Below are 23,175 nucleotides of genomic sequence, written 5' to 3' on the forward strand. Positions count from 1 at the left end.
GTATCATGATTCACTCCACTGCATCAGTGTTGTACTATGAAACCCTCAGGGATTACATATGGGAAGACAGGATATTAAATGGTTTAAAATACTCTTCAAACCTTTAAGTGAGTAGGCTGATATGTGTTGAGAAAGATTTTTAAAGTGAAGATCTGAAATAACTATTCCTTGGAACCCTGGGACTAGAACTGGGTTGATTGCTAATATTCTGCTTGCTATGTCTCTAGCAAGTCCTGCCATAACTTTCTAAAAGGACCATGCCAAGCTGAGATAGTTGCTACCTCTGCTCCTGTTCTTTTTACTTCTGTAGTACTCGTTGATGGAAACACTTAAGCTGCAGACACTTAACTGTGAATTACTACAGGGTTCTTAGTGGGATATATTGCCCTTGATAATTTTTCCTTCAAAGATACACAGTACTGAAACAGTTTTTAAAATGTTCCTACAGAAAAAGAGAAGTACAAGTAACAAAGTACAAATTTTATGGACTGCAGTAAGTTTAAAACCAAAACCAAACTCGCACCCACAACAAACCAACCAAACAAAAAAAGACAGCTATTAACGTGAATAAAGCCTGAAATATCTTTCTGGATAATAAGGTACACTTGTAGAGTAGTATTAATATATGCAGTACTTACCAAAATAAGTCCCGAGATTAATGAGGAGGTGCCTGTCAGGGCAACGTAGAACTTGGGTGTTAACGTGTTCAAAAACATACTCACTGAAAAGAAAGGAGAAGAAACCATGAGTATGAGAGCAGGACGTATTCTTCACACGTGTCATCTCCTCCTCTCAATTGCTTTTCAACTTCAGGTAAGTTTTTACCCTAATTCTGGTAAAATCCACCAACCACACCCCCAAAAAACCACACAACAATTTAAAGAACATCTTGTTCTATCTGCCGAAGATTTGATAAAGCAGAACATCAGACTGACACAGGCAATGTTTTTCTTTTCCAACAGAGTCAATCACAAGGTACTGGAAAACAATTACATGCGTATTTATGTTTTTCCTACTCCAGTCAGTTTCAGGAATCCTCTGGATAGAAATAAGGTATTTTATTGTCTGCCCATTGCAGTTAGAAATCTTAGGGTTTAAGCTTCATGTCCTGCTTTCAACAATTGTCTCAATGTCCTGCATGATCTTGTTGAAACTATCTGGATACTAGCATTTTCCCAACCAATTCTACTGTGTTAAAGGTGATGAACTACATAGGTTGATAACAGTGAATAAATGCACAAAACAGATTAGGAAAAGACCTAACTGGCTTTGGGAAAATGAGGGGTGAAAATCATGATTGCTTTCTAGAGTATCTGGAATGTAGGGCAGAGACAAAGCCAGACAGGTTGCAAGGAATGGCAATTCTATCTACACGGGCTTCTGGAAATTCAAAGGGCTCTTCAAATTATATCACGATTTGGAAACTGCTGAAAGAATTTCAAGTAGTCATGCTCAATCCTCCCTAAAAAAAAAAAGATCTATAGACTTAAGAGACCAAAACAATCTCTTTATAGGTTTTGGAACACTCTATAGAAGCAACTGAAGAGAAGTGGATTTCTCCCAATAAATTCTGTATAATTAAATTCTTAACTTTTCATCACCTCCATCTTCCACAAATGAAAACATAACTCCTTTATACTACGTGGAGGGTTAGAATGTCTTCTGTGAAAAACCTTACTGATCCTTAACCAGTGCTGAAGTACTTCTCATATGTATATACACAAATACATACATACATGTGTATGTATATAAATATATATATATATATAAATAATATATACTGACAACAGATAGCAGGTGAAGTTAAAGGCTTGTAACAGACTACCAAACAGTCTTTAAAAACCACTGATAAAAGATCTGAATATGTATGTGGGAGGCTCTCAGTTCATTCTGTTCCTTTTGTAAATGATGCTTACTGAAATTAAATAATATGGAGCCAAAATTGAAGGACAGACAACAGCAGGATACAAATCATCAAATGTGTGATTAATTTTCCAAGACCAGTATAACAGAAAATTATTTTCCTGAAATGCATCACTAGAAGAGACTGAAACCCTGAAATGTGGCTGCTTTGTTTGGGTTTTGGCTGCACATTTTCTGCCTTTTTTTTTTTTTTTTCCTTGAAAAAGCCATAAACTGTTAAAATAAAAGTATCATTTTCTGCTCTGCTGGAGTGGCATTAAGCATCAAACTGATATAATAAAGAACTAGTTTGGTAGCTTTATAATTTCTCCATGTATTTTCTTTCACAAGTGACTTGGATGCCAGATTCTCAGCTAGTGTAAATCACCATCACGTCCCAAACTTTACTGTGTGCAGCACAGATACACTGTTTTATAGCAGCTTTGGCTCAGTAGTTGGGATTTTGTAACATCTTATTTCTTTTTTTCTCATTCACATTCTTTTTTCCTTATTTATCATTTCTAATACAATCTGACTTTGAAATAGCAGTTGCTGCTTTCTCCAGCTGCAGTACCTACTAAGAAGAGGAATGGAGAGACTGAAATAGCTCTGGCTTCACAAACCACCCCTGAGCCCTTTAAGAAACATTTCTCATTCTGGAATGCAAACATAAGCCAGAGACATAATCAAATTGTGTCACTGGGGAAATTTCAGATTGCCAGTGAAATTACTTCCTGTGCTTAGGTCAAGATAGTCCTGGGAGAGAATATGCTACGCTGGGATATAGATGTCCATGTTCCCCATGTAGCACAGTGCTGATACAGTGCCAACAATAATGTGAAAAGCCAGGCAGTAGGCAGCTTTATGGAAATGCTTTCTCTTCTGTTCCTGTCATAGTTTCACAGTTCACAGAATGTTGGGATTTTTCTTATTAAAATAGAATACATTTCTGAAGCTGTGAAGCTGCCTAAGACTCCTGTGTTTTAGAAGATTCGACTTGAAGATACCCATTGAACAAGGATATAGTCTATTTGCTGTAAATTCCTGTTGCCTGTTTCACTAAGAAATGCTGCAAAGAACAAAGTTTCTTAAGCAGTGATGACATAGCCTTACTGACTGGCATCAATACAATTTGTTTTGGGAAATGTGTCTGCATTTATAAGAGCCCTCTCAAAGGAACTCCGTGGAGCTCATGAATGCAGTAGAACAAATGAGGCTCTTCAGAAAGGCTGTTGGGTTTTTTTTGTCTCCACACTTTTGCAGTGTATACTGATTTATAGACAAACCCTCAGACCTGAGTGGAGAGAGGATTTTGTTTTTCTGTCCTCTGCACCAGTATCACTGCTTTACTCCTTGTTTGCACATGCATTGGTGCTCCTTTTCGCTCTTTACTATAGGCTACCACAACTCTTTGCTTTTTACAGCTTAGTCATGAGAACTGGTAAGGTGAACAGGTATGATGCTTTTAGATTCTATGGGCCAGACTCCCAGCTGACTAGAATAGCTCACTTGATTTGCTGCAGCTGTACTCATCTACCAGAGTTGCTTATATAGCCTATATCTCCCTAGTTCTCTGCCATTCTTCTTTCCACTAATTAAATCTAAGAGCCTCGTGTTCCATTATGAAAACTAACAACTTCCACCAATTATTGACTACCCTCCTAGTCTCTTTGTCTCCATAAATATTATCAACAAAAGCAAACACTTCCTAATAAGAAAAAAATATCTCCAAACCAATAAAAGTAAGCACTAGAGGATCTGTGATCAGACCATTTTTATTCTGAAGTGAATGAGAATGCAGTCATTGTTTTGGTGGAAAATGTATCAAGGCCTAGTTCTCATAATATTAATCCCAAAAGTAAAAATCAAGCTAATTTGTGGTTATTTTATGTATGACATTATCCAGAAGGAGGCATTTCTTTGCAGTCTGTATTCTGACACCAGAGAATCACTATCACATCCAGTGTCTCCATTATGTACTGGGATCAGGTTTCCTTCAGTTTGTTGCAGCACACTAGATCCATTAGATAACCAAAGTGTCCACCTGCCTGAATTTGAATAGTAGTATTTTTCTTCTCTATTTCCATTTGATGAAGTAGCAGGATTGAAGAGAGAGTTTCTGAGAAATAAGAATTGAAGATATAGCAGAAGGTGAAAGCAGAATAAAGAAGCCAAGTAGAAGCACCAGCAAAAGGTGGTACTGTGTGTTCTTCTGTCTTAATTCCTAACATGCCACTGTATGCCTAATTATTTCTGTCCACAAAAGGAAGATGGTTCAGTTATTTAGTTTGGAGTGTCACCTCTTGTCTGGCATCTGATGAGTACCTAGAGAAAGAAACTTGCCTGATATTCCTACAGTGCCAACTAATTAGAAATTATTGTTTCCACAGTGTTTTGATAATGGGGGGTTTATTTTAGGTATGTTAATAGAAAAGATAGAATACACAATACAGCTTGTTTTTTTTTGAAAGAAAGCCCTCATGACCTCCAAATGCTGTCTAAACAAGCCAAGCATGTCTGCTTCTTAGAGGCTCCTGGCTTTAAGAATACCCTTTTGCTTAATTGGTTTCATTTTAATCACACTTCAGTCATCCAGAATAAGGCACTACTTACATTTCCAAAAGTGCCTATGTTACATTGCCAAATTGTTCCAACCTGTTGTATAATATCTAGGGAAGGAACAGTTTTCACTGTTAACTATGCACACTCACAAGAGATGAGTTTACATCCCATTCAATTCATGGCAGACAATCTCAAAAAGCAGGCAAGCAAATATTCCCTGTTGAGGCTAATCAAAAGAGGCAACTGAAATGTTCTTGAAAGCTGATGCCAGTTCATTCTTCTTGATTCATTCTGAACATGATAATAAACAAGAGAGGAAAATGCACATTTTTTTTTCAAGCTACAAAATCCTTGAATCACATAAAATATATTACACAAGGTAATAAAACACTGTGCTGATTTGCAAATTTCTTCAAGGAATTGAGGCATTTAGATTTCAAGTGAGAGAGGAACTACAGTAGGATGGAAATACTGGAGTTAACCTGCTCAAAATACCATTTTGCTGCTGTATCAGTTAATTACATTAGAAGACCATTAGGGGAGGGAGTCTGCTATTCCCATATGTGGATCTACAAAAATGACTATCCCATTACCTACTTCTGAATGTCAGGCTGTGCAGCTTGCACAGTTAAGGTGCAAATAATAGTTTTATAGCAGTGTTACATAAATCATAGACACAAACAGATCCAGCTAAGACGGGACTGCATCATTTATGACGCTTCTAAAAGGAAAAATTATTCCCTGAGCAGAATGTTACCATAAAATACAGATAAAATTAAATGTGTCACTAACTTTGTACAAATAAAAAGATGCATTGAAGACCCAGAATTAAAGATCAAACATAGCAATCCAACTATACTGAAATACACATGAAAGCACAGCTCTTCTGTGCCAGCATCTTTGCGCTTTCAAGTGAGACAGTTTTCTAAGTACAGTAGTAGCTTTCCTAAGAGCTAATAGCCAGAAAACAGAAAAGCTTATGGCCACAGACCCCTTCTAGTGTATTACTGTTTCTAAAGCTTTCATGGCTAAAATGTATGTGTCCCTAAAATTTTCACTGCCTCCACCTCACATATATGCTTGGTATGCAGACCAATGCAAATTCATGTGACACCACTGCAAACAGCCCCAAATCCTTTAGACGGGCAACAAGCTAAGAAACCAATCCTTGAAGACCTTTGACACAGCAATTCAGCTTCTCTTCACTGCAGCCATCCATTCAAGCTGGTGTTCAAAGATAGTACAGAGTATAAGGCAGTGACTGGTTTAACAGGGGCCTCATCATGGTTTAATGCAGCCACTCAATTCAAAGTTGTTGCAGCAGTGAAGAACTCTTCTTCCAAAGTGTCAGCAAAGAAGGCAAAACAAAGTTCAATAAACTTCTTTTAATAAATATATGTAACATTCCCCTGAGTATAAAGCACAGCATAGTTTTGGCATTAACTGAACTATTTATTTAACCTTTTCAAACCTTCAATCCATCCCTTGTAAGAATGTTAATAATACACTTCTGGGAAAACATGACAGGGTCAGGCTGAATTATGCACTATATACTATGATGGCCTCTAGCTCAATATAAATACAAACCCCACCAGATTTAAAGCTAGCATGGGGTATTGTCTCAGAAAAAAAAAATCTTTGGCCATTTACTAGAGTTTCCCCTGGGAAACTATCAAAATGTTTTTTAACTTTTCAGACTTCTCAAAGAAATTACCAAAGAAGAAGCAAGCATTCAAAAGCTTAAGAATGCTGCTGAGTGAGTTTGATTTTCAGTTACTGCGAATGCTATTTGACTTCCTTTCATAAAGCCTTTGTGTGTGGATGTTTTGAAGGCTGAAAAAACGATTGTCACTCGAAAACAAACACGTAGCCATTCCAGGCAGAAACAGCTGGTGTCCAGTGCTAGGCACAAGGAAATCCAGGTACTCACTCGCTTACTCACTCACTTTGTTCGACCAGCTAAAAAAGCATGAGGCTGAATGAGAGTCACAGTCAGACCTCTGGAGTCTAAGCTAATGACTAGTGAAGTTTGTCTATTGCTCTTAGAGAATGCTCAATCAGAGCCCAAGTGAGAGAAAACGCTGGTCTGCCAAAAGCTACCTATTACTTCAGATACATAATGAACCCTGCTTAACTACATAGTTGCACCTAATGAAAATTCTGCCCTTACAAATATTTCAAAGTAGTGAAATAAAAACTTTCAGGACTGAAGACTACCACCACACTCTCTTTCATGTTTCTGCATCACAAATGTAGGTCTTCCCTTTCAAACAAAATATCCTTACCACAGTGAAAAGGGGGAGTGACTAGAGATAGTCTGTTTTGGAGAGATGGTGAGCATTACAGGAGAGGCTCTCAACTGCAAAGCACAGCCCAAAGATAAAAGAGTGGAAGGCAATAATACAGTACTAGGACAGGTAAAAAATATTCAAGTTCACTTACTTGTAACTGAGAAACTAAGAGTTTTGAAGGCTACAGATGACAATAACATTCTCTCTGCTTTTTGACCCAGTGGCCCACTGAGTAAATTATATCCAGCTCAGAAAACCAAAACAAATCTTAGCAAATTCAGTCCCTCTTTTCCAAAACAACCCTTTCTGAGGATTGCTAAAAAAAATGCAAAGTAGTCATTCTCCTCAATAATTTAATGCATTAAATATCTGAAAAACAAAATGACACTGATCAGTGCTGGCCTCCTTTTCAACACCAGGTCTACAGTAATGTTATGATGTCCAAAAGTTTTTTGACTGTTTAAAAAACTGGCTCAGTCCTACCAAATTAGTCTCTGCTGGTTCAGGAGCTTTTAATGGGACTTACATCTTGTGTCTTTCAGAGTGCACTAACTACTCAGCCTGTGGACACTAAGATCACTTATCCCCGCTGAGAATAATATATAGGGAAACATAACTGGTAATAGACAAGAGTCATGACTGAACAGAGGGCATAAGGACATAGAAATGAATCAAGGAGACCAGATCTGGAAGATACAAACCCACTTAGACACTATTATGACTTGGAAAGGGGAAAAGAAAACCAGATTAGAGATAGACAAGCATAATACAGAGATGAGTTAGAAGAAAATTTAAAAATGAAATAGCAATAAAAATGTGTATAGAAAGATAAATACAGAGTCAAGAGCAGTAAAAGCAAAAAAAAAAAAAAAAGACACAAGAAATGCTATGTGTAACATGAATGTAAATAAAGCTGATTTTTCACTTTGGCAAAAGATGGATCTTTACACTAGGAGAAATAAGACTACCAACAACTAACAGCTTTGGTCACCTAGGAAGAGATGCTGTCAGTGACATTCTTTGCTGTCAAATACACCCCAAAGCCTTGTCTCACAAACTAAGGCATCTTAACACGAGATGCTACTGAAGATCCTCACTGCCACCTATATTGTCCCAGAATATCCTGCTACAGTCAGCTGCTACACTTTCCCCTGGAACAGACAGACTGGACTATAGGCACAGGATGCACTGTACCTACCCCAAGAAAAACACTCTCACAGGAATTTAAATACTATATAGGATAGCTCCACTCAAGCACAGTATTTTGCTATTCTGTTGGTCTGAGATCGTGAACTTTCTACCTGTGGACTGGGAAGAATAAAAGTATGGAGTAGAACCCATCAGCTTTCCCTCAGGAAAGCAGCTATTATAATGCTGATTTGCTGACATATAGTTCTCCAGCCAAGGGACAGGGACAGTTCCTCTTGCTTTCACAATACAGTGGTGACACGAGTTAATTACACATGTCCTGTTAATTGCAGAGCTTGTTGCATGAACAACAATATTTCCTCGTCTATTGGCAGCAAAAACCACACACACAAAACCCCCAAACAAACAAAACACATGCCCCAAACCCCCCACCCAAACAACCAAGCAAAACCAACCACCCCCACTGCATTTCTATTTAAATATAAAGAAAAGTAGGGAGATTTAAATTTCCTGGGACCTTACAGGCCTTAGCTGTCAGGCACTGAACTACTGGGCATTTCTTTATGACAATCACAGTGACCTAATGCTAAAATCAGACTCTTGGTGTTAATAATGTACAAGCTGAAGAGAGGAACTGGGCCAAATGAGACACAAAGGATGAGAAATTACATACTGAGCAGAGATGTCAATATTTAGATTTTTAGAGATGTGCATGTGTAGAATTGGGCTGTTGCTTGGTTCTTTGTCAAAATCTCTTGCAACACTGTCAACCTCAATTCTTCTAAAGTCAGGTTGCTTGCAAATTGATGTGAAATGCTGTCATTTTACATCTTCCCAGCAGATTTTAGTTTGAAGAAGCATATGAGTCCTTGTTTTACATTTTACTTCAGTGTTGCACTGCATGAGCAAACACCCTCTCAGAGTTGTGATGAGGGATTTCATAGAATAACTTGAGTCTGAAGGGACCTTTAAGATCATTTAATTCCAACTCCCTTGGCATGGGAAGGGACACCTTACACTAGAACAAGTTTCTCAAAGCCTCATCTAGCCTGGTCTTAAACACTTCCAGGTATAAGGTGTCCGCAGCTTCTTTGGACAACCTGTTCCAGTGCTCTACCATCCTCATACTAAAGAACTTCTTCCTCATTTCTAATCTAAATCTACGTTGCTGTAGTTCAAAACTATTGCCCAGTGTCCTATCGCTACATGCCCTTACAAACAGTCCCTCCTCAGCTTTCTTGTAGACTCACTCTGGGTACTGGAAGGTTGCTATAAGGTCTCCCCAGAGCCTTCTCTTCTCCAGGCTAAACAGACCCAACTCCCTCAGTCTGTCCTCACAGGAGAGGTGCTCCAGCCTTCTGATCACCTCTGTGGCCCTCTTATGGACACTCTCCAACAGATTCAGACCTTTCTTGTGCTGGGGGCTCAAGAGCTGGATCCAGTACTCCAGTTAGGCTTCATGAGAGAAGAGGGAAAGAATGACTCCCCCTTGACCTGATGGAGAGGGTCCAGCGGAGGGCTACGAGGATGATTAGGGGACAGGAGGGCATGGCTTATGAGGAGAGGCTGAGGGGATTGGGGCTTTTTAGCCTGGAGAAAAGAAGACTTAGAGGGGATTTGATAAATGTTTGTAAGTATCTGAAGGCTGGCCAGGAGTGGCGGGACAGGCTCTTTTCACTTGATCCCTGTGATAAGACAAGGAGAAATGGGTGTAAATTGCAGCAAAAGAGGTTCCACATCAACACAAGGGGAACTTCTTTACTGTAAGGGTCCGAGAGCACTGGAACAGGCTCCCCTGGGAGGTCGTGGAGTCTCCTTCTCTGGAGACTTTCAAGGCCTGACTGGATGTGTTCCTCTGTGATCTGTGTTAGATAGTATTGTCCTGCTCTGGCAGGGGGGTTGGACTCAATCTCTTTGAGTCCTTCCCAACCCCTAACATCCTATGATCCATCTTTTGATGCAGCCCAGGATCCATTTGGGTTTTTGCACTGCCAGTACATATTGCCAAGCAATGTGTCAAGCATCTCATCAACCAAAACCCCCAAGTCCTTCCCTGCAGGACTGCTGTCAATCCACTTGTTACTCAGTCTGTATTTGTGCTTGGCATTACACCCACACAGGTGCAGGATTTAGCACCTCATCCTTTTGAACTTCATGAGGTTAGCATGGGCCCATGTCTCCAGCCTGCCTCGGTCCTTCTGGATAACATCCCCTCCTTTCAGCATGTAAGCTGCACCACACAGCTTGATGCCATCAGCCAGCTTGCTGAGGTTGCACTCGATGCCACTGTCCATGTCACTAACAAAATAGTTAAAAGAGTTCCAGTACTGATCCCTGAGGGACTCCACTTGTCACCATCTGGACATTGAGACATTGACCTCAACTATTTGAGAGCAGCCATCTAGCCAATTCCTTATACACCAAGTGGTCCATCCATCAAATCCATGTCTTTCCAATTTAGAGACCAGGATGTGGTACAGGACAGTGTCAAACACTTTGCACAAGTCCAGATAGATGACATTAGTTGCTCTGCCCTTATCCACCAATGCTGTGACCCAATCATAAAAGCCACCAAATTATTCAGGCATGATTTGCCCTTGGTGAAGCCATGTTAGTTATCACCAATCACTTCCTCAATTTATGTGTGCCCTAGCAGAGTCTTCAGGAGGATCTGCTCCATTATTTCACTGGGCAGAGAGGTGAGACTGGCTGGCCTACAGTACCCCAGCTCCTCTCTATGTCCTTTTATGAAAATGAGGATTATGCTTCCCCATTTTCCACTCAGCAGGAACTTCACCACACACCACACCATCATGACTTCTCAAATATGATGAAAAGTGGCTTTGCAACTTCAACTACTCATTCCCTTATAACCTGCAGATGGCTCTCACCAGGTTCCATGGACTTGTGCATCTTCAGGTTCATTAGATGGTCTTGAACCTGGTCTTCTCTTACAGTAGGCAGATCTTCATTCTCCCAGTCTCTGTCCTTGCCTTCTGCACCTTGGACAGTGCAGGTCCTTCACTATGCAATGCTACGAGGTAGGCAGAACCAGTCCAGACATTGGAAAGGCTTCCTTCTCTAATCATACACATACCAGCATCATGCGTATCAGCAATTTCCCCATCAAAACCAGGGGAATCCTGAAGTGATACTACAATCAAATAAGAATGGTCTCTTATGTGACTGCAGAGTATCACCTGCTACCTTCTTTTAGATACTAACTTGTAAGAGAAAGCAAAAATATATTGAACTCTACAGAGGACAAATGTTGCACAGTTTATCAGGTAGATGATTTAAAGACTTAAATTGGGCTCTACTGAAAATAATTTTCATTGCAAAAATGTACCCAAGCGTTGCAAAAAACACCCCTTATTTTTCTCTCTTCATCCTGAAGTGTTTAAACAAATCTGTACTTTAAAATTATCCTTAGTATCAACTAATCATTCATGTAACTGAACTGAGACAGCTTTATTCAGTTTGGACAGGCACCGCTTGTGAAGTCAAACCTACTTGCTACCTTAACTGTCACTTGTTCTATGGAATTACACAGATTTGTGTGGTTCAGCCTTTCAAAGCTGTATTAAAACAAAAGCCAATTACTAAACCTCATTATCTAGAGTCATTTAAGACAATTAATGGCTTTTGTTCCAAATGCCAGATCAGCACAGTTCTCTCAAAGGAACAGGGTATGTTTTGCACTCTTCTTTCATGCAACACTCCGGGAGGTATCGGCTCCATTAAATCATCTTGATTTTGGTTCATTAGCTACCTAAAGAGTACTCTATAGGTTTGCCACAGCCATTAATTCCAATGCCCTCGACAACAAAAGCTAATCTATTCTAGAGAGAAATCATGCAAAGAGTTTTCACCACCAACTACTGGCATTCCACAAAAGAGAAAACATCCCATGAGTTCCCATTATCTGAGAACCTCTCTCAGAGGAGCTGTTCCCCTGCTAAGACAAAAAAAGGCTGTGGCAGTTTGAGCTAGATTTCTAGCTCAGACGTAGGGGAGAGGTGAACATTCTAGAGATAGGCCATATAATGGCAACAATGGATAAGTTAATATAATTTCATTGGAGCATCAAAAGCTTTATGTCTAGAAGCACAGCTTGTTCTTTCCTCTTGCTGGCTTCTGCTGCTTCAGCTGCGCCCGCTGCTAATCTTCCCCCACTGCTGTTTTGGCTGCTGCTGCTTTGCTGCTTCGCTACCGCTTGACCCCTTCCCCATCTTTGTTAAGGTTACTATTTTTCTTTAGTAGTTTATTTCTCTTATACTGTTATATTTAAATTATAGGAAACACAATTTCACCTTTTCCAGACTTACAAAAAAAATCCGTGTTGTGGTGAGTTTATTCAACCGGGGGAAGGATCCACCCTAACCCGGGACAAAGGCACAGAAACAAAGCACCCTTTGCTGCCTTGAGGCCTCTTTTTGTGCCTCCTTTTATTCCAGGCAGATTCTGATATGAGCACTAAACCTACACATAGGAGCAGTGTTACATGTCCCATCCCTGCTTGTGCATTGCATTCATAGACCTACAAAAGACAAATCACAAAAAAAAAACCCAAACATGCCACCAATGAAAAACAGTGAGAAAATATGTCTGAGATTTGCTTCTTGGCTAAAATGCTTGCTATTTTGCAGATATATTTAAAAATACCATTCTGGAGAAATGTTCTATTACAGTGTCCTGGGGAACCACAAATCCTGCCAGGATGGTTTACCCCTTGCTCTCCTGTTACAGGTCTGCGAGTAGATGAGCAAACAATGGAGGGTTTGGCCCCAGCAATGCCTTGAGGGGTAGGGGCTTAGCACCATGTGTCAGGTGTCGTCTGCTGCCCCTCAACATGCCTGCGTGGTCACAAAAAGCATAAAGCTTTGAATTCGTTGGCCAGAGCAATGATGCTAGTGCCACATGTTTGCAGGTTGCAGTAGCTCAGAAGTAGCAACTCAGTTCTTCTTTCCTTCCCTCTGCCTGGAATATTTTGTATTTTGCCCTGGGATCATTATAATGGGTTTTGCAAGCATCTTTGTACAGGAAACTTACTCAGGGACCAAAGTGTTGTGAGTACATGTGAGTTAATTAACATGTTAACTCATTAACATAGAGTTAATGCTAAGACTCTATAAACATGGTTAGAATTTTCCTGGTTTTGCATGCCTATTTTCCAAGTTCTGATTGATTAAACTGTTTAATTATGTTTTTATGAACATCCTTGGTGCAACTACTTCCTGTTGACTGAAAATCCAAATAAATTACTGAGTTGGTTAATATTATTAATAAAAATATCAAAATGAATATTTATAATTCATAACTGAATGTTAATTTCAAACACATACAGACATTTCTATTCTAGTCTGGATAGCCTCACGGTACATAGCACATCTATTTTAAGAGCCCCTAAGATGCTGATCTCTGCATTCTAGAAATTGCAAGGTGCTTCTTGGAATAGAAACTGGAAAACATTTTCATAATTAGAAACAGCAACCTCATGAAAAGTCTCTGGAGATCTGTAATAGCTAATATCATTACCCTATCATTGAAAACTCATCCATGCTTCCTACTTAAGAAAATCAATAGGGTGTTCATGCAGTTTTTTTCCTATGAGAAACTTCTACCTATGATAAATTTCCACGAGGCAGGGGATTTATTTTATTGATGGTCTAGATAATGTGTCACAAAAAGAAGGGAAAAATTAATTTTACATTGAGTGATTCATTATTCTTATGTATCTAATAATCAGCTTTTCCCTTCAAAGCATTCTTAAACTGAGTGACTCACATTTAATTGCATCAAATGGAAAAGAATACAAGTTAGAGAAATTTCTCCTCCATTTTTGGAGTATTCCAAAGAAAGCATAGCAGTGACAAGTGCTATATAATTTCCATTGTCTACCAGTCTCTTGAGACAGTTTCTTGGGTAGGAGAGCCCTGCAGAAGGACCATGGCAGGCTGGATGGGTGGGCAGAGGACAATGGGATGAGATTTAACAAGGCCAAGTGCAGGGTTCTACACTTTGGCCACAGCAACTCCAAGCAGTGCTACAGGCTGGGGACAGAGTGGCTGGAGAGCAGCCAGGCAGAAAGGGACCTGGGGGTACTGTTAGAGAGTAGCTGAAGATGAGCCAGCAGTGTGCCCAGGTGGCCAAGAGAGCCAATGGCATCCTGGCCTGTATCAGGAACAATGTGGCCAGTAAGACAAGGGAGGTTATTCTTCCCCTGTACTCAGCACTGGTCAGGCCACACCTTGAGTCCTGTGTCCAGTTCTGGGCCCCTCAATTCAAGAGAGATGTTGAGGTGCTGGAACATGTCCAGAGAAGAGCAACAAAGCTGGTGAGGGGCCTGGAACACAAACCCTATGAGGAGAGACTGAGGGAGCTGGGGGTGTTTAGCCTGGAGAAGAGGAGGCTCAGGGGGGACCTCATTGCTGTCTACAACTACCTGAAGGGACATTGTAGCCAGGTGGGGGTTGGCCTCTTCTCCCAGGCAACCACCAATAGAACAAGGGGACACAGTCTCAAGTTGTGCCAGGGAAAGTATAGGCTGGATGTTAGGAGGAAGTTCTTGCCAGAGAGAGTGATTGGCATTGGAATGGGCTGCCCAGGGAGGTGGTGGAGGCACCATCCCTGGAGGTGTTCAAGAAAAGACTGGATGAGGCACTTAGTGCCGTGGTCTAGTTGACTGGATAGGGCTGGGTGCTAGGTTGGACTGGATGATCTTGGAGGTCTCTTCCAACCTGGTTGATTCTATGACACCCAAAACTTACTAAACTGGAAAAGGCTCTGCAGTACTCATGAGACAGAACAACAACCCGCATTCAGGACCTGACTGATGAGGCGAGAAACTTTGAAGGAGATTTTTGCATAATAAAGATTTTCAGTAAAGTGAGCTCCAGAGAAAAAAACCCAACCAAATGCATGGCCAAATGGTGGGAGAGGCTGAGAAAGCACACCTGTCACACAGCCTTACAGACCTATAGCATGAAGTTACTTTTAAAACATGATCATCTTGTTGCTAGGGTGGTCCACCTGTCTCTACAGTCTCTCTACAGTGCAATTTCCTTGAGAGGTCTCATGTCCATAGTAGACAAAACTACATTGCCTGTGAGTTTAAAAACTGTTTTATTTTATGGGAAGACAAAAAAAATGCACTTAGACTCCTTAATAAACAGTAATGATGTTGTTTGATTTAGCTTTTTATGAAATCCCAGAAGAAAAGGCAGCACAAGACACCCACTGATTTCTTATTGAATATTTAATGGCTTTAATTCCAAAACATGAGTCATGGCTAACCTAGCTGAAAGCAACTGTGCAACAGCATTCCATACAACAGCCTCTGCCTTTGTTTTCCTTTCTCCTGTTTCAAATTACTGAATCTTTTCAGAGGTGAACCTCCTCATGAGGGTAAGAATGTGCTAGTTTGAAGCAGGGTAGAATGTTTTGGTGAGAAGAACTAGATTACAGGCTGTGAAAGGAAAACAATGGTGATGTCCACTTGCCTCAGAGTCTTGCTGAGGAGTTCTGGGAAGAAGAAATGAAAACATTAGATAACACTCTCGCCATTTTTTCTCTGACTCTTGCTTGGGCTGCTGACTGAGCTGCATCTCTCTAACACACCCTCCATTTGGGCTAACCCACCTTTGCTTCTTAACCTCTTGACAGAACCTCTATTCTTCTTTGGGACTGAGGTAAGGTTGAGAGGAGCAGGGAGAAGGTGCAGGGGTGGTTGAGAGCCCCTCCTGGGGACTCAGGTTTCTGGGAGGGGAGTTGTGTTTGTGTATTACCTTTTACCCTGTATATTTCTGTATATAACTGTATATACTGTAAATATCTGCTTGTGTATTGTGCCAGCTGTAAATAATAAGTTTCATTCATATTTCCAGAGCTGGCTGAGTCTAGTCTGGGTGATTTCTAAAAGTGTGGGTGGGCGGGGAACACCCAAACCATCACACAGAAGGACCACAGAAGGAGTAGGGCAGGTCTTGCAGGCAGAGCTAATGCTGGTGCCACATGGAATTGTCACTCCACCTGTGGCAGCAATTGGCTATTTGGAAACACTGCACAAACACGTGAATGCCAGCACTCTGTGTTACCCACCAACTACTGTCTGATTTCTTTTTCTCTAAGCCCAAGCAACAGATAGAAGTGAAAAATGAAAAACTAAATTAGCCTGGTAAATGAGAAGCCTGTATAGGAAATAACACCAGCACAGGCTTCCTGTAACTTGTCTTCTCAATCCTTTTGTTAACCCAGTCAGATACTGTATTTGCTCTAACTTGAAAATATAAAGTCTGGGTAATAGATTTAGCTGTGTTAGGAAATCCCATGTTTACATCCAGCCTGGAATCTCTGAAAATTGTGAAATAGCCAGGTGGCTATCAAGCAGCTGAAAAATACACCACCACATATTACTAAATAAAACAACAGCTGGACTGCAGATACCATCATGCAGAAAGCCACTTAGGAAAAAAAAAAATGTCTCCTTGTGATTAAAAGACTATGTCCTGACTTTCAAAGCACACTACCTGGTGAGAAAGATGCTAAGCTAAAAGGAGGACATACCAGAAGCACAGCTGACCAGCAATGCTGGATTTCCCTTTACTCCATTATGCATATCAGAGGCTCAAAACCATAGCCAGGTAATAGCTTAAGATCCTCTTTTCAGTTTTCCACTTTGCTTCTAACTTGAAGTATATGAACTCCAAGTTCCTCAAAAATCAGGCCATGATGTCTCACATCAAATGACTGCAATTAGAAACTGGTTTTGAAAGTTTGGTCAGGCAGGCAGTGAGTTACTGAGGTGAGATGAACCTCAGGAACTCAGCTTTCCATTCTCCAAGGGTGGGTATGACCTAGGCAAACCCAGTAACTGCTGCTGGTAATCATTTCTGAGTATGACTGAAAGCTACTACACCTTTGCACTCAGTGACCAGAGAAGACTGTGCTGCAAAAGCAGCCCATGAGAATGCGGTGGTTTTCTTGCATCTCCTTGTTCCTTTTCTGTTCCCTTTAGTTTATCTAGGATTAGCAACGATGGCTATGTTAATCCTCACATACCAATGGTTAATTATGGTAATCACTACGCCGGGACTGCTGTCATTTAAGTCGGTCTACTTGGAACAGCCCGGAAAAAATATCTTTGATGCTAAAATTTACCACACCTTCTCTTAACGCAGCAGCAAAAGTTTCTGCATTTTTCAGGAGTGGAATGCCAGCAAAAACATTCATCAGAGGACTTCACTCCCAGTTTTCCCTTCATATGTGGTTAGGAAGTAGCTTCCTGTCTGGCTCTTGAGGAAGAGCAATAGGAAAGTGATCTCCAAGCGTGCAACACATGAAGCTAATTCCTTTCTGAAAAGAAGCATCTGAAGGAGCAACTGCTTCAGCAGAAAAAAAAAAAAACAGAAGAAAACTTTGAGAATGGCAGAATACCAAAATCAGTACAGTGATAGATTCAACGCAGCTCCAATACAGAAAGCCCAAAGAGGGAACAAATTTTTTGTGGAAGACTACTTAACTTAATGCTTTTCAAAATGCTACTTGGCTCAGAAACACAGAGATTCGGAACCTGCTAAGTGTGCTTAAGTGCTTGGAACTGTGGCATTTAAATGACCAACAAAACCCTTAATGCTCATTATTCAAAGCACAAAATACCGCTGAGAGAAGGGCAGCTGACTTTTCTGGCTAGAAGTGCCCATTAGAGAGATGCACTTAGGGATATGTAATACTCCAGCAACACAGAATTTTCAGTAAAGTTTGGCTTCTGCTCCAAGCTTAATAGCTGGCTTGCCTCTACAAGTCTCAACACAGTGGTGTGGGACTTGGGTTTCCTGCCTGTGCTTTGGGAAGAGACCTAAGTCAAGTTTTGTATATCAAAGTGGATCAGTGCAAAGTTCTCTGCTATAGCTCCACTGCTGGTTTCTTCACTTGCATGTAGCACCTTCCTGAGAAGTCAAGTGCATTGCTCAGGCCTTCTCTAAGAGCTGTTTCTGGTACTATCATCCTCTCAACCAAAAAAGGTATTAGAGAAAACATCTGATTATACCCGAAGGTATTTAACTTAGAGCTTTCCAGCAGACCTGATCTCAGTCCAGTCTGTCCCAGGACAGCACAGTTAGTGTAAGCTATGGTGGTCCACGAACAGACCTGTCTGCTTTCATTATATAAGTGGAAGATGAAGTAGAGCTTAAGAGGGTATGTAAAGGTAATTACAACTAGATACTAGCACAGCTTTGCAGCTTTAAAAACTCCCTACAACACAAAAAATGAAGGGTATGTATAATCAACTGCATTGGGTTTGGGTCTCCCTGTATTTGGCTACCAGCTACCTATTTTCTTTGGTTACTTTGTACAAAGAAAAACAGATCCCCAAAGGAGGTTTCTCTGAGTTCCAGCAAATTAGTACCATTAAGAATGGGTTCCTTGAAAATCTCTTTTTCTTATTATGCCATTAATATTTCACATGGTGAAGAGCTACCACTGAGCAGAAAGATCCCTAACACTGAAAATAGGGATCAATCAGGGGAAGTAAGGAAAACTATCTGCACTTGAAAAGGCTCTTCTGCCTGAAGAAAACAGTGCAGTGCCTTGATATGTGCTCACCAGCAAAGCCTACTCCAGAATTGACACAAACAGCAGAAGCCAGACACAGGAGATGCCAATAGGTCTGCCAACTTGAAATGGTATCAAGAAATGTTATCATTTTGTAGCTGTATTAAAAAATTAATTTGGCCAAAATGCCATGGGGCAAGATTTATTTCTGCTTGAATGCATTGATGAAGAAATATTGACTTAAGCCTTTCACAGAAGTATTTGCCATTTTCTCAATGGAGTCTAACACTAAACCCAAGTATTTTACTGTTTCACAAAACCCAGTATTTTTTTGCTCCCATTAACAAGTCATAGAATATCATAGAATATCATAGAATCAACCAGGTTGGAAGAGACCTCTGTGATTGTCCAGTCTGATCTATCCCCCAACCCTATCCAGTCAACCAGACCATGACACTAAGTGTCTCATCCAGTCTTTTCTTGAACACCTCCAGGGATGGTGCCTCCACCACCTCCCTGGGCAGCCCATTCCAATGGGAAATCACTCCTAACATCCAGCCTATACTTCCCCCGGTACAACTTCAGACTGTGTCCCCTTGTTCTATTGCTGGTTGCCTGGGAGAAGAGACCAACCCCCACCTGGCTACAATGTCCATTCAGGTAGCTGTAGACAGCAATGAGGTCCCCCCTGAGCCTCCTCTTCTCCAGGCTAAACAACCCCAGCTCCCTCAGCCTCTCCTCATAGGGTTTGTGTTCCAGGCCCCTCACCAGCTTCATTGCCCTTCTCTGGACATGTTCCAGCACCTCAACATCTCTCTTGAATTGAGGGGCCCAGAACTGGACACAGCACTCAAGGTGAGGCCTGAGCAGTGCTGAGTACAGGGGAAGAATAACCTCTCTTGTCCTACTGGCCACACTGTTCCTGGTGCAGGCCAGGATGCCATTGGCTCTCTTGGCCACCTGGGCACACAAAGACCTTTACTTTTGACATTACATACATAAATGAAATCATTTACCTGGGAGTTATGAACATGGCTTTGTGGCAAAAAGTCACCTCTTAGATTGGAAATTATATAAGGGGTTCTTAGTCTTCTCCAAAGCAGGGATTTTCTTTTGCTGAGAAGCAAGACTCCTGAGGGGACTACTCCAAGTTCCTTGCTCATGAAGTGCACTCATAATTTGGGTAATTAACTAAATGCCACAGTGTCATTATCTTTTCCCTAAAGCTTCCCCCTCCCAACAAATTTCCCATGTTAATTTAATACTGCCAGATAAGTAAAACCTTTAGACATCAGTTAGTCTGAGACCAGAAATCCATGAGGCAGATGACTTGCAGTGTTTTTTTGCTGCATTTTAAGTATGTTGCTCTCCCCAGTTTTCCAAAACAAGGAAACATTTTTAACCCTATGCTTGATTGCTCCTATGAGGCAAAGCAAAAAAAAAGGCAGCAAGAAGATATTGTTTAGAAACACAAAGCTCTCTTTGCCCCATCTGCCAGTCCTGCTGCTGTCAATGCTTTTTAAGCTGAGACAAAATGCCAGTTGCATCAAGGATTGTTAGGAGAACTGAAGCACCACAAAATGCCACAGACATTTTTTCCATGCTGAAGTTTTGGGAAATGCAGACAAATACTACAGAGGAAGCAATATTAGGTGAGCATCACTGCATCACTGAGGCAAAGTTACAAATGAATACACAGCACAGAAATGAAAATGAGTATTTAAAGCACATCCTTTTGAGTTACAGTGTGCTGCTGCCTGAGTGTTTGAAAACAAGCTCCTGGGGAGTGCAAGGAGAGGCCTCTTCACTGAAGTGGCCCAGGATGTTCTCTGGGGCTGAAGAACCTCCCCAGCATGCAGAGCACATTGATACCAAGCAGCATAGCTTGCCTTCAGCTGGGCTGCAAAGATGAAACAGAATTTTTATCCTGCAGTTTCATACTTATGTCATACGGAACCAAGCAATTTATACCAAATCCTCATCAATAAGATCAGATAAGCAGAAAAAGGGAAGTGAAATCAAGAAATAAACAAGCCTGGGATTCTCTACTGACAATTATTAACTACTATTTTCTCTCTGTGTAAACTGCTGCCATTTTTATTCTGTTTTGCTCTGAAGAAACAATTTCTTTTTAACCACTGTTATACTCCTTTACTTGGAAATGTCTATCACTCCACATAGCTGACAGGGAAAGCACAGAGGCTCTGTCAGCAGATGAGCTCATTAGGATTTTTCACTCAGGGCCAGCATCAATGGAAACCAAAGTGCTCTCCATGAATAGGATTAGCTGAGATGGTTGCATGGCTCCAAAGGACTGAATCGTTTGTGCCTCCATCTCTTCAGTGGCACACCTGCAGTTTGTGAGCTCATTTCCTTACACTGGCCTCCAGCTCACAGGATCATATTTATTTTCTTTTTATGCTGCAGTAGTTTTAAAGCCTCTTTTTGTCTTCGTTTCTTTGATGTTCATCCTCTTGCTTCCACTGTAGTTACTTTGTCTTCAACTTGTACATTACACAGCATTTGGCTCAATTTAGTTTGACTTTGCAATGCCATTTGAAAAAAGCAGAGCATGCCTATCCTGTTCCATTCTATCCTCTCCTATCCACATGCATTGGGAATGGCCTTAGGAGAAGGAACTAGAGTGCAAAACTTCTGTGTATGTCTTTTCTGCCAGGAACAGGTTAACAGCACTCATTTACGAGTTCAGCAGAAGTTGCCAATTTTTTATACAATTCAACTGACTACCACAGGACAATTTATTTTTCCTCAGTAAATCATTTTGCAAAGCTTTCCCTAAAAGGACACTTCCCTGTAGTTCAGTGGAAAAGGCAGGGAAGAAATTCTGAAAAGGTGGTTAAAGAACAAGCAGATTTGAAGTGGGGATGACCAGGAAACACAACCACTTATTTAAAGGATAGTTCCTTTAACTTTGAAGGAAAATCACTGCTTTAAAGCAAAGGAAACTGAATCACTGCCATGACTCTATTGCAAGAATAAGGTCCACGTTGGTCTCTGGATCACCTGGTGGGCTGAAGTTGCGGAAGCTTGCGAAGGGCTGCCCATCCATGAGGATAGCTTGAGGAAGAAGCAGCACCTTGAGGCAGAACTGCCTCTGTACAACTGAGCCCCGCTTTGGAAGGGAGCCTCAAAAGACTGAAATCAGAAACTTTAAAAAGTTGTCACGTGCTGCTTGCCAAGCCCAAGTGAGAGACATCCCAGGCCCTCCCTGGACAAGGCTCTTTAATGAGAGTGATGCTGCCCAGGTGGCACAGCCAGTGAGGTGAGTGGCTTAGGATTACCTGGCCTGGTAATGAGACAGGATACAGTGCCCTGACTCTCAAACCCTGTGGAGGCAGAAACCTGACTTCACTTTCTGTTTGCTTTTCTCTGTCTTTTAAAAAGCATGTGCCTTTTTTAATCCCACTATTCCTAGATGTTCCAAGTGTGTGTTAAATGTCTGTGGCTACTATAATTCCCTACCCCATTCTGACAGATTCAGCCCCAGCAGTGCACTACCAGGGAACTGCAGAACCATGACACTCTTTATTCCAGTGCAGAAAAAAGAAAAGAGAGGTTAAAATCAGTTCAATGTCAATGGGTTCAGGGTCTAACTTCGATCCCTTATCATACACCACGCAGTATATTGCCCAGGGCACAGTGCATTTTGTGTGGGTTGGTGCTAGGGATAGAGGTGTAGCCGCAGGTATCAGTATTCACTGCTCAGGGCAAACACAATGGCACAATGAGAGTTCATGTCATCAATCACACATATTGCACCTTACATAATCTCATTTCTGACTCACAAGTCAAACACTATGATCTATTAAAACCCACCCTCTAATGTCAAAAAGTCTATTTTGTTAAAATATATATTAGAAAACTCAAAATTCAATTCTTGTGGGTTTTTTCCTTCTTTCTCCAGTTCTCTTTCCCCTTTCCTCCACTTCTGACTTTCATGTTATGCTGAGCCACAGATTCTGCAACTATTCTATGCTTAAGATGGACTCTAAGTAGTGGATTTCCAGACAGAAATTTAGTCTTCTATATCAAATTAATTGTAGCAGCAGCTTAGCAGCTAAGCAAGCATCACAGCATTTATTCATATCCATTAACTCATAGCACCAAGCATTTATCCATATTGTTATTTAAGGTAAAGAGTTTGATTTAATTTTGGTTGTTTGATTGCTCCAAAGCTGTTTGTTCCAGTAGTGAATCCTTCAGGAAAACTCTACACTCAGTAATATAAGCAAGTTATTGACTGCAGTTAATCAATGGTTTTTTTTTAAGCTCATGACCTTGGGCAGAATTTCCCCCTCTCTTTTTCTGAACTACAGAAAATAGGACACTTTACTGTCTTATTTAAAGGTAAAAGGATATTGTCAGCCTAAAACAATTTCTTAATAGGCACCTTTTTTTTGTTCATAGTGAACATAGAAAGATTGTGTTGTGAACTGATATTAAATGAAGAAGATGCCCTATCTTACTGATATGAAACTTTCCCCAATTTGTTTGTAGGTAAAGTCTTCTGGATTCATGTTTTCACCAAGATACTTTGTCTATTTTGTCCTTTTATGCAGAAACAAATGAAAAAAATCTTCCAACAAATTAGACTTATCTATTCTGACATATTGATTTCAATTCATATGTTCGAACATTTTGAAAGGCTGTAACAAATGAGGATCATAGGATCAGTCAGGGTTGGAAGGGACCACAA

At 40.8% G+C, this 23,175-nt stretch overlaps 1 protein-coding gene across 4 annotated transcripts in view; it reads right to left on the minus strand.

Annotated features, from left to right (window-relative positions):
• ST7 (suppression of tumorigenicity 7) overlaps positions 1 to 23,175 on the minus strand; it is a 160,615-nt gene that overhangs the window by 73,817 nt on the left and 63,623 nt on the right. For all 4 annotated transcript variants that reach the window (XM_064142074.1, XM_064142075.1, XM_064142076.1 and 1 more), the window contains exon 2: positions 639 to 721. In XM_064142074.1, the coding sequence (XP_063998144.1) occupies positions 639 to 721 (83 nt within the window). The remainder of the gene's footprint in view (positions 1 to 638; positions 722 to 23,175) is intronic.

The sequence above is a fragment of the Pogoniulus pusillus genome, chromosome 4 (genome assembly GCF_015220805.1).
Source record: "Pogoniulus pusillus isolate bPogPus1 chromosome 4, bPogPus1.pri, whole genome shotgun sequence".
NCBI lineage: Eukaryota > Metazoa > Chordata > Aves > Piciformes > Lybiidae > Pogoniulus > Pogoniulus pusillus.